The 17,869-nt window shown below is 36.8% G+C and overlaps 1 protein-coding gene across 6 annotated transcripts in view; it reads left to right on the plus strand.

Moving 5' to 3' along the window:
• FOCAD (focadhesin) overlaps positions 1 to 17,869 on the plus strand; it is a 99,786-nt gene that overhangs the window by 54,376 nt on the left and 27,541 nt on the right. For all 6 annotated transcript variants that reach the window (XM_040655530.2, XM_046905347.1, NM_001195603.3 and 3 more), the window contains 5 exons: positions 8,203 to 8,295; positions 10,898 to 10,986; positions 13,134 to 13,175; positions 15,561 to 15,669; positions 17,415 to 17,531. In XM_040655530.2, the coding sequence (XP_040511464.1) occupies positions 8,203 to 8,295; positions 10,898 to 10,986; positions 13,134 to 13,175; positions 15,561 to 15,669; positions 17,415 to 17,531 (450 nt within the window). The remainder of the gene's footprint in view (positions 1 to 8,202; positions 8,296 to 10,897; positions 10,987 to 13,133; positions 13,176 to 15,560; positions 15,670 to 17,414; positions 17,532 to 17,869) is intronic.

Consider the following 17,869-nt stretch of genomic DNA (forward strand, 5'->3'; position numbering starts at 1 on the left):
TGGTTTTGTGGGAAAATATTGGTGATTGGTAGATGGGTGATCTAGATGATCCTGCAGGTCTTTTCCAACCTTGGTGATTTTGTGATTATTACTAACACTTGCTATTCTATTCTGTCTCTTAAATGTTGCAACTCCCTGACCTGTTATAATGACATACAGTTACAGAATCATAGAATGGCTCGAATTGGAAGGGACCTTAAAGATATTCTAATTCCAACTTCGCTGCTGTGGGTAGGGCTACTACCCACTAGAACAAACTGCCCAGGGCTATCATAGATTATGATTTTTTTAAGAAATATAAAATTTTTATTCTGTCTTAGGCAGAATATCCAGAAATAAAAACAGTGTATGAATAGCTTGGCATTTTAAAGATTTTTTTTCCACTCACAGCAATACCAGTTTCTATTTCTGTTTTTCAGGGATAGAAATTTTGAACAGTCCTATGATCCTTCCTCTCTCTGTTCTATGCTCAAGAAGTTTGGTACTATTAGAGATTATTTGATTATAGGCTATTTCACATGAAAGAGCATGGGATTGTTTGTGTGCTGAGACTGAACCACCCCTGTATAATTAAAGGAAATGTTTTGTCTAATTCACGTTGCACCTGTTGCAGAAGTTGGAAGAAGTGGACTGAATGTGGTATGGTTTATGGGTGGGAATATGTCTGGGTGCTGATTTTGGTCTGTCACTATCACACAACAGGCCTGGAGCCCACTTGCTGCTGAGTTCTTTAAGGATATCAACAAACCTCTGAAACAAAACACTGTTATATACGAGTTATTATTACATAAATAGTTATAACAAGGGGTTTGAGTTGGAAGCTTGCAAGCAAGGGATTTGAGGAGATATACTACTTGCAAACTGAAAGCTTGACACTGAGCACATGTGTATGCAATGGCAAATCTGTGGGGACTGTGTTCTGATCCTGTGATGTGTCAGGTTGGCTCTCTGTTGGCTTTGCTCTCACGTCCTGACTCCTGACTGTTCACACTATTTTTGTACTTGTACTCTCTAGAGAGTTCCGTCTCTAGCAAATCTGTCTTTAGCATAGCTTGCCTGAAGTTTCTACACAGGTGCTGTGTACTATGCTGAATTTGGCTTCTTTTACCTAGGGCAAACTTCCAGACCTAAAATACTTGATGCACATAAAGTCTATATCCTATCAGTGGGCTGGGATACAGCATCTCATAATTTTGGGCCCTCTGAACTGAAAAAAGAGCCACATAAATTAATAATCAGGTCTTTGAACCATAGAGACAAATGCCAATCTGCAATAGATGGACTACAATCTAGAAACTCCTCCTTGGTGCTGTTTTAAGAAGGTAGTGTTAACAGGATTATGAAGTACAACACACATCTCAAGGCATCTAATGAAGTATGCAAACGTAATACTTCCTATTTTGTCTTCACCTCTTTATTGCAAAAGAATGAAAACATAAACTGGAAACAATACCCCTCATCATCACAGGAGTGAGCAAGTATGAATGTTTTGTGTTTAAATGCTTCAGGGGAGAACAGCAGGGAAAGCCCACATGAATGTGGAGAAATATGTCATTGGTGCAGATTCAGAATAATAAGCTGTGCGTAAAGAGTGGGCTTGCATAGAATCCAGAAAGAAAAACAACCATCTGCACTGTTGTTTCATGTGGAGGGGCTTGGGTTCAGTGCCAGATATTCTGGAGAAAAGCATATATTTCATTATGCAATAATAAGCATAATTACAGTGGTATGAAGGTCAATTCTGTTCTTACATAGATTCCAAGTGTGGATTCCAGTGAGCCTGTTGGTTCCCTGACTCTCCTAGCACTAACCTGTTGTTTTGTAAACACTCGCTTGTCCTACTAAAGTATCAGTTAAAATCTATAGTAAAAAGTTAAATACCTCTGCTTGTGTGTGCCAGTACTGATTATAACATCCAGCAGCTCAGAAATAAAATTGACTTTTCCTGAGTTAACAAATTACCTTTTGAATCGAAAACTCAAAATGGTTGGTTTTGACACAGCATAGTTTTAATGTGAATGTGGTGAACTGGAGTTTGTAAAATTTTGAGATAGTTATCCTGATGTTTTTTACTTCAGTCACTGGTATGTATTTACTGCTAAGTGAACTGATGAAGGCGTAGTAAAACCAAAAAGTCTTAAGTGTGTTTAAAGTACTTAAATACTAATAATCTTTAAGCAGTCTTAACTGTACTCTTTTGGTAAAATGTATTAGTATTTCTGTTTAAAATTACATTAATTTTAAAGACAAAAAAGACTTTTTTTTTCTCATGTGTACAGTTGGAGTTAATGTCAGGTAAAAGGTATTTGAGCCATTGGCTAGAACAGAAGTGAATTTCTAGGCTCATATGAGTGAATTTCATGCTTCATTTAGTCCTTGGTGTTCTTCTAGGGAGCAGGTAGTAAAAACAAGGAGTTTAAGCAGTGAAGCTATGAAGGAGCAATATTGATCTAAGAAAATGGCCTAGATGTTACTCACTCAAATGTTTTTTTGCACACTAGCTATAGGAATTAGCTGTTTCTGTGAAGTTACTTCATCAGATTCCAATGCAGCACATATATAGGTTCATCTATAGGTTTAAATTACTGGAATGTCGTTTCATTGCTACTGCTCTAAGTCCCTTCAATTTATATATTTAATATTTACAGTGGCTTTTTAATGTAAAACAAGCATTTTTATGAGAAAGAGAGCTTAAATTTGTCTTTAAAGCATTGCATTCAGTATAAAGCTCCAAGAAAACTTCCATGTGCATGTAAATGCTAAGAAAGGAGAAATAATTGAGAGCAAAGATCCCTTTATCTTGCCCATAAAATTTCTCAGAAGCTTAGCAGCTGTCAATATGAATACCATACTGGGATAATGATGTCTGTATCTCTTTAGTAATTTGATGTTTGCTTACATCTGTAGAATGATTTCACAGGCTGCAGATCTGTCTGGATCTCCGCTGAGTTGCCATTACTGTGCTTGGCTTTTCAAATACCTGGGCTAGAGTAGCCCATAATTATTTGTGAGTCTTTGAGCCTTTCAAGTAATTCTTAGGAGTTTTTGGGAGCTATCCCTTAGCTCCTTCATTTGTCTTTCAGTAGCAAATACAGATGAAGAGTCGTACATGTTCACAACATGTACCATGTTTTGATGAGTCAATAAATGTATGTTTAGGGTTAAAGGAAATAAAGTTGTTAGGTCTTTGGCTAGCTACCCAGCTAGCTTTTATTTCTTTAATGGAGATGACGGGAGCAGCTTATGCTTCATGCAAAAAGCTTATGAGACAGGCTGCTTTTGGCATGCAGATGTTGTAAATACTGGCTTTGACAGGCTGAAGTGGTGCACTACTTTTAAAATGCAGGAGGAATATGGTCTTGCCTTTGTATCTTCATTGATATTCAAGTGTTTACTATTTGTTGTAAATAGCATAGTTATATTGCCATAATAACACTTGCAAGCATGATTGTGCAGTTGAGCACTACTTGTGAGTTGTATAATGATAAATATGCTGCTCAACAAGTAATGATGTTAGACACTCTGCATGCTCACAAAAGAAGCAATCCCTGTTTTTGTGTTAAGCATGCTATGATGATATGCACCTTGGAGCAGCTTCTTCTGTGTCCCTCCTGGTTTGATTTTAATGTAACCAAGAGATTCAAGGACTTATTCAAACCTTGTCCCTGAAGCACTTCAGATGGTAATTGGTTTTTCTAGAAAGGAATTTTCTGCAGTGTATTCTTTTGTGCCTAGATACTTCAGAGGATGTTATTCACATTATGGACCATTTTGTTCTGGCTTCCACTAGTGAATTTATTGAATGTTTCTCCTCCAGTGGTGACGCAGTGTTCAAGAAGTAAGTTTGTTGACAGGTTTTTGCTAACCTCCTCTTCAGTCCAGTGTGGTTTAGAGAATAATGACAAGTATTTTCTCCAAAGGAAGGCTGGGAGGAGGGTTTGGAAGCTTATGCATACAAGAATGTTAACAAAGAACCTCTGAGCAAAAATTTGAGAAGCAAAGAGATGTTACAGCACCACTTTGTTGATATAGAAATGTAATTCTAGCCTTATTTATGAAGTCTCTGAGGCTACACTTTATATGTCCTTGTGTGAGAAGAGTGTTTAAACTCGGACACTTCACTGATATGAATAAAGTTTCAAACACATTTCCATAGCCATGTATTTGTTAGTGAGATGAGCTGAATCTAGGGACCATGTGAGTGGGTGGGACTATCTAGGTGAAAGCCTATTGTGCTTAGTGAAAGAACTCATTGGAATTCACTATTTTTCTGCTAAACAACAAATTTTAAGATGGGTCATAAATATTGTTATTGCTGATTCTAGATCCTGAGGTTTGTTCTTTAAACAGTATTATCTTAATTAGATACCCAAGAAGTGGTAGAAACAGGCTTTGATTCACAGATGCCTAAATTTGTTTTGTGTGCCTTCTGCTAGCAATGTCTCAGTGCTAGCCTTCTGCTAGCAATGTCTCAGCCAATCAAGTGAGCAGTGTACAAAGATTTGTGGCAGTGTAAAGACAACAGGGCTGAAAGAAAACTCATGCATGTTATGATGTTTACTTTTTATTGAGAGTGCACTTTGTAGGTACACGGACTTACTGTTTTCATTTAAAATGACTTTCCAGTGCTGCTGAAGAGTGTGCAATATGTGTTCAGAAGCACTGAAGTGCAGCAGTAGTATCTCCTGTGGTTTGTCAGAGCTCCCTCTCTTGTGTTTTGGTCAACACAGTCTCTGCTTTTGTGTCTTCAAGGTGACATGTCCTTCTGAAGGTTTTAAGCATCAGTCAACAGACTTAGATCCTCACTCAGGGTATTTCTCTTTGCCTCAGTTATTGCTAGTTATCCAACACTAGCTGTTACCATTGTGTATTCAGGGACAGAGGAAAAGTAAAGACAGCTAGTATCCTGTACTGAATACTGAATATCAGCACAACTCTACATGCTAATCTTTAGCACTGTGTCCAGTTTTTTTCCATGTCAGATAGTCTTTATTTAAGCGTTCTTTGTGTTGTGGTTCTGTTTTCACAATCTTTCTCTCATTCCCTAAATTCACTATATATTTGTTAATTCGTCAAGAGTCGCTCAGCCGTTCTACTGGTCACCAAGCACATGTCAAATTTTAGACAAGATGTGATACTAATGTTCCAGATGAGACTGTATTAAATGCAAAAATATACATAAAGCTTTCTTCTTCCTACGTAAGCTCATCATATGTCTTGAAGGCCTGCTCTTCCTCAGACATATGTGGATTGCCTGGCAAACCTTATAACGTTGACTCAGATTTTTCTGGTTTCATATTGAAGTCTAAAATAGTGCCAGAGTAGACACAAAGAGTGAGATTGGTGTTTCTGCAGGTGCTGTGGGAACCTAAGGCAGTTCTGACTGGAGCCTTTGCCTGTCAACATGCTAAATAAGTTGATAAGCAGAGGTGAGACAGGATGCATGAATAAAATTTGGGGAAAAAAAGCACTAGTGTTATTGATGCATTTAAGGATGTTTTTTCTGCAGTGTTCATGGGATTTATGGTGAAGTATGTCATCTCTTTGTTGACTGTTGGATTGTATTTACTTGTATAGGTGTATCAGTAGTTACTCATATGTCTTTTAAGTTTAAATGATGACAGTTGGCATGAAGCCTTATAGAGCATAGCATAGAACCATATAAAGAAATAATAATATCTGCTTTGTGCAGATCATGAGGGGCATAAAGCAGAGATGAAAACAGAAGAATGCAGATAATTAACAAGCAAGGGAAGTTTATTCATTTTTCTAGGTTGACTGTGCAGAGGAAGCCACTGGAGCACATGACAAAGAAGAGCTTTACATGCTTTGAAATATGGAGAATTTTACATATTGAACAGTGGCTAGTCTTCATAATAAATAAGGACGAATCAAAAGCAGGAATAACAATCTTGCCAGGCTTACTCCCAGAAGGTACTTGCTCTGCATGGGCTTTTGTCATCTGAAATCTGGGAAGGGAAGTCTCTAACTCCAATGTGGTTAGAAAACAGCATTCCTTTATTCCTCATGATACCTGCTAGGAGGCTTGACAAGCAAGTACGCATGCTGAGTTCAGATTCTACACCTGAATAGTTAAGGCATACATATGGTAGTACGTAACTGGCAGTATGTAGATATACATATTGATTCTTTTTCAAGGACTCATAGATATGTGCTCATGTCCCTCGGGCATGCTCAGTACTATCTAGGTTGGTCAAGTGCCCACCTACTTCTTCCCCGTTTTCTACCATCAGCTTTATCACTGAGACCTTTTGACTAACTTTCCAGCTGCTCTTCCCCAGTTTGGGGAATTTCCATTGCTTTCTAGGGCACAGTGAACAACTTTTAAAACAGCATATGTGGAAACTGAGGAAGATGTCCTTGCACCTATTAAGGCAAAAGATAAAAGTATTCTATTATTACTCCAGTGCTTCTTGTGAGGCGAAATCATTGAGGCAAAAGTTAAAGTATTCTGTTGTGTCCCCAGTGCAAAATTATTGAGGAAAACAAGACTATTCACCCACTGAAGCTGAAATGGAAAGTTTTAGAACTACCACTTATGGATTCCTTTTGCTAAACAAATTGATCTCTATTGTAAAACAAACCAACCTGTATCACTTTGCACTTTGTTTAATCATTGTAATAATCAAATGTTACAGAGTGAGTTTTTCCATAAGTCAAGGAGTCTGGCATGTTTTTAATATAGAAATGAAAAGTGCAGGACTTAAATAGAGGCTGCTAAAATATATTCATCTCATCTCACCTTTGCCTCACAAGTTTACCTTTCTCTTATTAGAAACTTGTTACCCCAGAAAGTGCTGAGATTTCTTGTGGAGTCTAAATGGCTGTGATGGCATTTTTTCACTGTCTTGGTAGAGGTAAATAGTAGGAATAATTGAACAGCATCAATAAAGATCAATTCTCTATAGTCATCATAGAATATGAAGAGACATAACAATGCAGTTTTAATTGCAGAGTTTATCTTTTTTTTTTTTTTTTTAATCCGAAAGCACAGGTACGTAAGGGAAGACACCTGAATAAGGCACTCTTATTTTAACAGAATGTTGCTGCAACTAAGGCAGTCACGGAGAGAGAGAGAGAATAAAGACTTTTTTTATTAGTTTTGCTACACAGTTTTTCTGAATTGATGTTTTTTGGTTTTAAAAGTTTCATGTTAGACAAATTAGGGGAGATGATACACACGTCATGCAGGAGCCCAAGGTCTACAAAAGAACTGTTTTTGTTTTTTTTTTCTGTGACCTTGACTTTACAGCCCTTGTGTTTAATCTACCACTGTAGTTACTCCGTTAAGCTACCAGTGACTAAAAAATGGATTCTTACTGAGATCACTTAACTTCATTTCTGTTTTTCAATATGTGTTGAGAATGTCTTTGTGTCACTGTTTGCTATGGCACTTACTGAAGAGAGGAACCTTGGGTTCTTGTGGATTGACTATGCACATACATTAGATTGTACAGTTGACTGAGTCATTCATTCCAGTTTTGTGAAGCAGAGGCTGCCATACCTGTGTGAGAATTGGAGGTAGGCAGGGACAGTTGTTGAATATTTATTTAAACTGTCCTTGAGGTAGTGTTGTTCTCCTCCAGTTAATTCTGAAGTGGTTCTTCCTAAGTAGAACCTTCTAATTCCTTGTTTTTATTGTTGTTTTAACAATTTTGTTATTTAAAGGAGATTTGAAATGTGTGCTTTGACCTAATTTCATTTAACTCAATTACTTATACTGATTCCTTTTCAGTGATCACTCCTGTCTTTAGGTTGTTGTGTATTTGTATTTATTTCATGTTTTTAAAGGTTTTAGAAGCACCTAGGAAGTACAAAAGTGATGGCAAATATAAATTGTTCCATCATCTCTGTCATGTATGCATTTTTTGCCTACCAGTGCTACAAAGTGTTTTGCTTATTGCCACCTATAATTACAGTGCTATTCAGTGGTACCAGTTATATTGTGAACGATCTGAAGTCTTGACTGGCCTGGGTAATGAAGTTGAAAAGTAACTTGTTGTGGGTAAAACCAGGAAGAGGAAGACAAAGAATGTTACCAATTTTTATTTCCCACAGGAACGTATAGTGTCCTGCACACTTTAGCAAAATCTTGCCTGCAAATCACAGGTTGAAGAACATATGTTTTTCATATGTTAGACTTAATATAACCATTTCTACCCTTTCTGCTGTGTTGCACAGGTTAACATTCAGCCTTCTGAATGGCACCGCTCTATACTGTTGCCGCAGTCTTGGTTGGGATTTATGAGTCGAACCTATGGTGCAGTCCTACAGGTAATTCTGAGGTACAGAATACTGTGCATATTAATGCTCATTATGTATATTTTGTATATTTTTTGTATATTTGTATGTATATTTTTTCATTTCTTTCAGCAAGAGCATCCATGTAATTGACAACAATTTAAAAGTGAAGCTTGAGGAGTTTAATAACATTTGTTGAAAAGGAAATAAAAATGAATCTTCAAGCAGCACAGTCTGAAATTATTTGAACAAGTACAATTCCTGTTTACAGTTCTGGTCCTTGCAGCCTTGTTCCTGTGTCAAGTTCCCATACAGTCAATTCCAATTGCAGTTTATTTTTTAGAATGTGAACTTTCAGCTAGAACTCTATCCTTATACTTTGGATAGGAATTTTCAGATAACGTTACCACTAAGTGGTCAGAAGGTATTGAGAAATTATTAATTAAATAACATTACATGCTGAATAAAAGGATTTATATTGTGAGGAAATCATCTTTTGATTTTTCCAACCAATCTAATGATAAGAAATATAGGAAATACCTTTAAACTTGTCTTTCATTAGGTTAGCTGACATGGTATCTAGAGCAAAACAGTGTCATTTGTTCTTTTCTGTAGATGGACAACATAAAAGCTTGTAAGAAATAACTCCTTTCAGAAGTCTTCCTTTGTAGTACTGGAAGGGCTTACTGGTTTATATTTCCAGGCCTTGTCAGCTATTTTTGGCATGAGCAGCTCAGATTGCTGAGCAAATTTGAAAAGCTTTGACTGTCCCTTTACTGTGCAGCAGAACATACGCTTCTCTAAAATTTTTCAAAACAATTTTTACCTGGGATATTTGGGCACATTTTCTAGATTGATCCTCATTACAAAGCAAGCAGTGGTTTTTCAAATTGTCATTTTAGGTCTTAACTACAGAGGGGGCCATTGTAGCTTGTATATAATTACTCACTTTTTCTGCTGCTTCCCCTCTGACTCCAGGAGAAACCTTGCACTTATCAGTCTTGTTTCTGAAAGCTTCTCTAGGATTTCCTGGCTTTTTTTTGTTTTGTTTTGTTTTGTTTTGTTTTTAGAGCAACTTCTGAGGTCTCTCAGTAAAAACCATTTTTTTAAGCTGAGATCTTTACTCCTCGTGTTTCTGTAGTGTATTTTATCTGAGCTGACCCCAAGGGACTACAGTACAATGTGAATAGTCTGGGTCATGCATAACTGAGTATTTCACAGTAACATTTTCTACTTTCTGGAGGTGGGGGTTTGTAGAGTCCTTGGTTTGTTAACCAAGGGTAAACGCTCTGTCCACAGTTTATCAAGGCACTTCCGTGAGGATATTTTCCCTTTGGACATGTGGATGTTCTCTTGTCTGTAATATGTCTGCTCAAATGTTTAAGCACTTCTGCCAGTTTGGCCAGTTTGTAAATTCAGCATGTTTTTGGGACTGAACTCAATTTCATTATGATCCTACAGGTCTTGATTTAATCTTGATCTTAAGCCAGTGTTTACTTGTTTGAGGAAATTGTAATAGATTTAAACACACTATAAAGCCAAGGAATTTCTCATCTGAGATTGTGCTTCTGTGTTCAAGAAGTGTTTGGACAACACTCTCAGACATATGGTTTTATTTTTGGGTGGTCCTATGTGGAGCCAGACGTTGGAGTCATTCAGTGATCCTTGTGGATCCCCTCCAACTCAGGATGTTCTATGGTTCTGACACCAAAATCGTATGCAGATGTCTACTTAGTCAGTATGTCATACCTTTTTTTGTAGTCTCTAGGAGTTGGAAAACACCTTCCAAGTGACATCTGGATTTGCAGTGTTCAGTATGTAAGAAACACAGCTTATGTGCCTATGTTTTTCACTTAAGACTTAATAACCTAGTAAGAAGCAGTAAATGATAACCCAAACAAGTTGAGCTGTAGTTGTATCAAGATTTGAGAATGAAGGTAATGGAGAGCTGCTTAATTCATTTAGATAAAACTTGTTAGACACATCATATCAACTCCTTTGATATACAGAAAAGAAACTGGAGTAGAAGAAGGCTGAGGTCATAAGAAGGAAAAGGATGAGGAACTCTTTTAAGTAGTGAATCAAGGAAGTAATATTTTGCTCTCAAACTGTTCTAGGTAGTAGCCTTCTAATTTTCATTCTCTGCTTGTACATACCCCACTCCCCAAGGGTGCATGTTTCTTTCCATAGACTAGGTGAGAGATTTCTCAGTATCTTTGATTTGACATAAGGAAATACTTCTTTTACAAAAAAGTGGTCAGGTGCTGGAACAGGCTGCCCGGGGATGTGGTGGAGTCACCAATCTTGGAGGTGTTCAAGAAACGTTCATATGTTGTACTGAGGGACATGTTTCAGTGGGAGATAGTGGTGATAGGGAGGTCTTTTCCAACCCTGGTGTTTCTATGATTCTATGATTTGTGTTATCTGCTTTTTTTTTTTCTCACTCAAAATGAAAAATTACAAATTCTTTTACTTAATATGTTGTGTATTACAGCAGGGTCTCATATAAAAAGCAATTGTTAACTTAAGAATTAGCCCTCAAGGAAAAGGTTAGTTATCCAGATATTTCCTGAAAAAGTCTTATGATGACTGACCATCTTAAGATCTACTTCTGTTTTATGCTGTGATTCTGCAGGGAAGACAAGCAGAGCTTGAGATGCAGTTAAAACATGGAAAAGAGGATCCTGAAGATGTGCAGTACAAGCAGTTTACAGCATGGCTCTGGTAAGGAATTGCCTGCCTGTTCCTCATCACTTTTAGTGACAAGTGAAGGACAGAAGAAGGCAGGACTTGAAAGCCTTTGATTTTGCAAATTTAACTGTTTGTATAAGTACTAATGACAAAAAAAAAAAAAAAAAGATAAAATATCCACATGGGGGAAGAAAAAAAGTTATCAAGGAACAGTGAGCAAGGATGCTGGTATTCACAAGTTCAGAGGTACCTTTCCCTCTACTTTGTCCAAAACTTTGTAGCGTGAGCAATTATTGGAAACAATGGAAATTGTATATATCGTATGTTGTGTTAAAGTACAGAGATTATGGAAAAAAAACAAAACTTCCGTGTAGAGATTTTGCAAGCTGCATCACTGAAAATGAATTTATGTAAGAAATGTAAGCCACAGAGTGACATATGTAGTAACAAACTGAGACATCTCAGATCATACAGTAAGCTGAAGATACTGTTTAATAAAAACTAAACGTGTGATGTACGCTCTGTTCCGTATCCTCAAGTATTTATATTTAATCCAGCTGAGCTATGTGCGTCAGTCTTAGGACTTAGTCATGTATGTGCATGACCAATGGTGGTAGGCTGGGAATTTGGGGGACTTCACAGAGAAAGAACTACACGTCCATAGACAGTTCAGGTGTCTCTTTCTCTGCTTGTTCATAAGTGTGTGAACAAAATTCCTAAGTGTGTGACCAAAATAGGTACAAAGAAAACCAAAGCAACCTCTGCCTATTTCAGTCAAAAGGATGCTCCTAAGTCACATTCAATAGCAATGCAAAATCTTAGTGGTTTTATACCAGTTCAGTCTAGATTAGTGTTTCATAGCAAGAGCCAGAATAATAAAGAATTACAAAGAGATTGTTCCTTATGTAGTAGTTGCACAGTTTTCTGTTGTTCTAGCTTTCAACTGGAGTTCTCAGAAACTTGATATTGATATGCACCTATGCACTATCTTATCCCTTTCTTGATAAGGAATAGAGAAAACATTTTAAATGCCTAGAGCAATACTGCTATTGTAGATTTCCCCTGAACTGAAATCTGCTTTCTGTTTTTTAAACCATTTTAACATAAGCTATGTTCAAAACAAACAAAATTCCCTTTAACAATTGAGGAATTAAAGTAGGCAATAAATTTGAGACTCACAATTCAGCTTTCATATCTTCTTCTGTTGTCCATTAATTGCTTGATACTTTCAGGGATCCAACTTCAGTATCCATCAGTTATTTGTGCTGCCCTCCAGATTTAGCCCAACTGTAAACAGCTCAATATTAACTAGTACTATGTAATTTTGCAATGACATTTAGATTGGTGTCAATGTTTCTAAGTGCATTTGAAACAATACGTAAAAGCAGCATATGTAGAAGGAAACCCTGACTGAATCTCCTTCAAAGGCTGAGTGACATGACTCAGTCTTGAAAATATATGTTTTATGAGTCATGCATTTTTCTTCTTCTATCACACTATTGCACCTTCAGTTATGTGTTGTGGAACTGTGACTGAAAGATAGGGTTTTGTCTAAGGTGACAGTCACAGCCAGGATTTATGGATTGGTATATGTTGTGGTGCACAAGATCTTTCCTCACCCAAACCTGACGAGATAGAAGGTTCACTGTATCTCTGCTTCTGTATTAATGTGAATGCAAAACTAAGCAAATGCAGAAGAGTTGATTATAAAACAATTACAGTCATATGTAAGAAACTGTAACTATTCCTATTGCTTTTGTTTAAATAGATCCAGATTACCACTCTCCCTAACAGCATAACTGTCCATAGTTGTTTTCAGGAGAATAGTAAGTGTTGTGTAGATTGTTACCATTGTTAGTTGTAAAACATACTTATTATATTATGCTAAATTATAGTGCAGTGATTTGGAAGTATCTTTGTGACAGAAGAAAGAACAGACCTATTGCTATTGCATAAACCTGTCTTTTGAAAAAGAAAGCATTTTGTATGATAGTCCACATGAGCATGAAGGAACATGGGGTGGTAGGTGAGCACTAATAATACAGTTTTAATACTTGTGATTAATTTGCACTAAGTTTTCTGAAGAATGTGAAAAATGCACACATGTAAGGCATAAGAGTAAATCAGCTGAATTCATACTGTAGTGTAACAATGGTTTAAATTCTTTGTTTCTTTTGCAGGGTTAGAGATATGTTGACAGATGTCATCAAAGGTGCTTCAAAGTAAGAATGATTTATTTACTACAGATGAGAATGAGTTTTCTTCTGTGGTAGATGATGTAAAATACTTCCTGCAATTGTCTCTCTATCAGTTTCATGTTTTCATGTGAGCACGAAAACATGTGTTTTCATGTGTGCACATGTTGAGCATGAGGCGTGCTCAACAAAGGAGCTCTTCCCCACGTTGTTCTTTGAAATTAAACTATGTCTATTAGAAAGGCTGATGCCTAATATTCTGGGTGAAGTTTGCATACTACTGTATGCACTATTAATAACTTCTTTTTCTAAATAGCAGATGTAAAAGTTGGCTTGTCTGTGGTAGAGAGCTGGCTCTTCAAAGCTATACTACTACTTCCTGCTATCTTTTCTGTGCCCAAATGCCTCCAAAGACAAGTAATCATGTGTTTCCAGATTGTGACAGGCTTGCTAATTTGCTATTAGAATTGGCACACGGCTTTCAGTCAGCAATGAATATCTTAACATTTCTTCACAGAAAGGCTTGACTTGCTCCCATCACTCTCCATTGGCAGCTATCTCCTTCTGCTTGCCCATGGTTAACTGGAAACTGGCCACTTGCACCAGGCTGAGAAAAAGTGTCAGAAACAATGATTCCTCAGAAGAGCAAGTGCTTAAAAAATCTTAAATCATAAAAATGTAATTAGCTGAAGAATTGCCATGAAATCTCAGAGACCATTTCAGTGTTAGTAGTCCTGTAAATGTAGAAAAGACTAGGTTTGGAATAATACTGTGAGCTGAAGGTTTGGGATGTTTGAATCAAGACTTGCACTTTCTTTTCTTTTTTTAACTTACCACTGTTCTGATATTCCCAGCTGCTCAGTTTCCTTGCCTGTCAGCTCATCTTGAAAGGAGTCACTTAAAGAAGTTGAGAGATATGTTTGATATTTTATCTACTCAATAAATACATGTGTTAAGGTATCGGAAAGAGGAATAAAATAATAAGCATCAAATATATAATATTCTGTGTCTCAGAGTGAAAGCATCAGTTTTAGTCACAAAAGTTCACTAGCGAAACTATTTAAGACAGTTGCATTTCCAGTTTTGGGAGCGTGTAGAATTTTCTTCAGGTAACAGTGGAAAGATTTCCGGTGCATAGGTCACGTCTCTAGAACTTCTTGTTTACTGATTTTCTTTTAAGAAAATAAATAATTTGTTCTATATTTTCAGTGCAGACCCCTCCTGGGTCCCACTGTTAGTGTGATGATTTGTACTTTCATTAAATTTAAAGCATTTGGCTTTTCTGATAGTATAGATGTACTTCATGAAATAGTCTCTTAGAATTTGATAGCAACAAAAAAGGCATAAATGAGGAAATTGTTTAAGGCAAGAGATTTAGGAAGTTTACAACACACTTAACATTTAATTGTAATTATTTATAGGTATCTCTGAGTACTTAATTAAAAATATTTATTGTTATCTCTTGTCTGTAAGGAAATACTTTCAATGTGTGAAAAAGGTCAATGACATTCCAGTAAGGTATCTTTTATAAGAGAGAAAGTGTAGAAATCCAGAATATATTTTCATTGTGAAAATGAAATATTTAGATCAGAAACAAATGCTTAAATTTGTGGAGTGGGTTTATGTATATAGCAACAGTTGAGGAAGTTTTTGGAAATGCAAGACTAATGCAAAATATATAACAATTTGTACTGGTCTACTGTAAGGCTCTCAGTGGTCTCCTGTAGTTGTATTGATCATTTGCTATTATTGCAAAACACCGAAGATGGTTCTAGCAGAATTATATTGTGACATGTGTTGGTTTTTTTCCTGAAAATGGTGGAAAATTCATATCTTTCTTTTCATGAAACTGAATATAGTTACTTTCTATATCATATTCTCAAGTGGCACATTTTTTTTTCCTGAGCTCTTTAATAGGAAAAGTAAGGTTTGCACAGTAGTAGAGGTTCATCCTGTGCATTATATGAATGTTTCATAACATAGGAAAGTCGTTCAAAACTTTTTTTAAAGCCACGATGTCTGTGATAGGTGCTGTACTAAATCTCCTAAACAGATGCTGTTGTGGCACCTGTCTAACAGTCTCCATTTGAAGAGCTTTTTGTGTCATCCTATCTAGAGATAGTACTAGCTGTGATTAATATGTTCCTGTGAGTGCAATTGATCTGCAAGATGGCCCTTGTTTGAGCAGTAGCAGACAGCTGTATGTATTATGTATGTGTTATGTATATTATATATTAAGATGAAATATTTTACACATTTATTGAGCTAGAAAAGAGCCCAGTGAAGTTACTTGGTGCAAAGCCCTTCCCTCCTGGACTCCTTGTAACTTAACTTTCCTTTATTGAGATACTTGTTTGGTTGCCTGCATATCTGTTACGCTTCTTGACTGTTCTTTGCCTTTTTTGTGTCTAGGGAAAGCCCAGTGGTGAAAGGAAACTCTATTTTAGCCTTGACTGGTCTTGCGGTTGCTGTATCCAAATACGAAAGCAACCTTTCCTCAGACACTGAAGGCATGCCTGAGGTAAGTCAGTCTGGGAAATAAATTCTTTTAGTGGGATGTAGTGAAGCAATATGACCAGGTATGTTTGAGGATCCAGTGAGTGAGTATGAAGCACTTTGTCCGTTGAAATTCAAATTTCACCCTGTTCAGTGATACTGTCATCTTGTAATTGCTGTGTGATCTGTATGAAGGCAGCTTGGTGATTGCAGTCAGAGCAAGCAAGCAGCTTCTGAAAAGGAACATATGCTAGCTTAGTCATATGAGATAAAGGTGTAGTGAACACTGAAGCCCAACTAGTCTGTTTTCTTACCTCTTAATCAGATACAACAGTAAGTTTTAGGGTGGCATAGAAGACACACTATTTTTGTGTCAGTACAGCATCTCATAGTGTTACAATAATTGTGATGATCCAAATTTTATATGTGTGGATAAGAGATGTCTTAAAATCAACCACTTAGTGAAAATCAAACTCACATCAAAGGTATATACTGTAGGTTAGATTAAATGCACTTACTAATACAGACATCTTTTGCTGACAGATCCAGATCACTTAAAGAAGCATAAAGGTTGCGTGGAAAGAAGATAATGTACTTTTGATTAATTTAACTAGTTTATTGTTTTCTGGTGACCAGAAAAGTTTATTTTTTTATGTACTAAGTTGTTCAGTCTTTTTTGCGTGCTCTCTTTGAAGAGCGTTTTGAATGAAACTTTTGACTTGGCTAATGGTGGAAGATTATTACACTGTCACAAAATGCATATGATTATATGAACAGTTGGTCACAAAGCAAAGTTAAATGACTTGTATGGAAATGCAAAATATGACTGAGAGGGAGGGGTTGAGCTTTTTCCTCATTTTGTAAAAACATGTCAATAACTCATTCCCATGCTGAAATGCTACACGACCCTGATTCCTTCTACCTCAGAGTCTGAGACATTTTTGGCATAGTTTGGGTGCTTGGGTAGCCATTCATCTTTATTTTGTTCCTACTGTTACAACAAGTTAACATGCTGAGAAAAATGCACTGTTTTGCCATAATTTCCCCTGAAGTTATTTGATTTCTACTTAGAGTGAAACAGCCTTTGATCCACATGTAATAGGGACCCCACAGTCTGTTAGCAGAAGAGTGGATTACACTTCAAGGTGCCATCTTTAGGTAGAAGCAGTTGAACTATATATTACTAACGTCATGGATAAGTTATATCTTTTGTGACAGTGCAGATAGAAGCTGCTGATATTTTTATGTGTGTAAGAGGACATGAAAGATTTATTTTTCTAATATCCTTTGTTACTGGCCAAGCCTTTAAAAGAACCTGTGGGGAGAAATAGTCTTGTATGTGATAGTTACTTCATTAGAATTCAGGTTTTCCTGTCAGATTTCAATAAGACTAAAATAGTTAGCCTTAATATTCTTGTAGACTCTCGTACTTCATAACCACACTGCAGTTACTTCACTAGCCATGCTGAGTTTTTCTGGATACATTAAAATTATATCTTGGTCTGAAAGAGTTCAGATTTGTGAATGTGTTTTGCTTTTATTTTTCCTTGATGCTGTTGTGAGGCTCTCTGGCAGCTGTTTGCTTTAACTGAATAATCTGTTCAAAAGTGGTGTCTGAAAGGTTAGTGTTGTGAAATAAAACATGCTATGCATAAGGGTAACAAAATTTCATTCTACATGGATCATAGCTAGAACATCAGCTGCTGAGCTTCTGTTCAGAACTCAATTTAAGAAAAAATAACAATGAATGTTTGGGTTTGATTTTTGCAGACTGTACCAGATTTTCTTCCCATGCAGCAATGGATTTATATGGTTATAGAGACTCTCTTTAGTATCGTGAATAGCCGTTATCGCCCTAAAGGACAAGTCTTCCCATGGTTCTACCAGGTATGTGCTGCACCATTAAAAGCAAGAGCATTTATCTGTATTTTGTACGTGGAATTCTTTGTCTGGAGTTTTCAGATTCTGTTTGCCCTGTGGCAGGTAGAATCAAAGAATGGCTTGGGTTGAAGGAGACTCCAAGAATCATCAAGTTTCAACCCCCCTGCCACCAACCTCCATATCTAATACTAGTCCAGGCTGCCCAGGGCTCCATCCAACCTGGTCTTGAATACCTCCAGGGATGGGGCATCCACAACCTCTCTGGGCAGCCTGTTCCAGCACCTCACCACTCTCATAGTAAAGAACTTCCCCCAGACATCCAATCTAAACCTTCCCTCCTTGAG

Source organism: Gallus gallus, chromosome Z (assembly GCF_016699485.2).
Source record: "Gallus gallus isolate bGalGal1 chromosome Z, bGalGal1.mat.broiler.GRCg7b, whole genome shotgun sequence".
In the NCBI taxonomy this organism is placed as follows: Eukaryota; Metazoa; Chordata; class Aves; order Galliformes; family Phasianidae; genus Gallus; species Gallus gallus.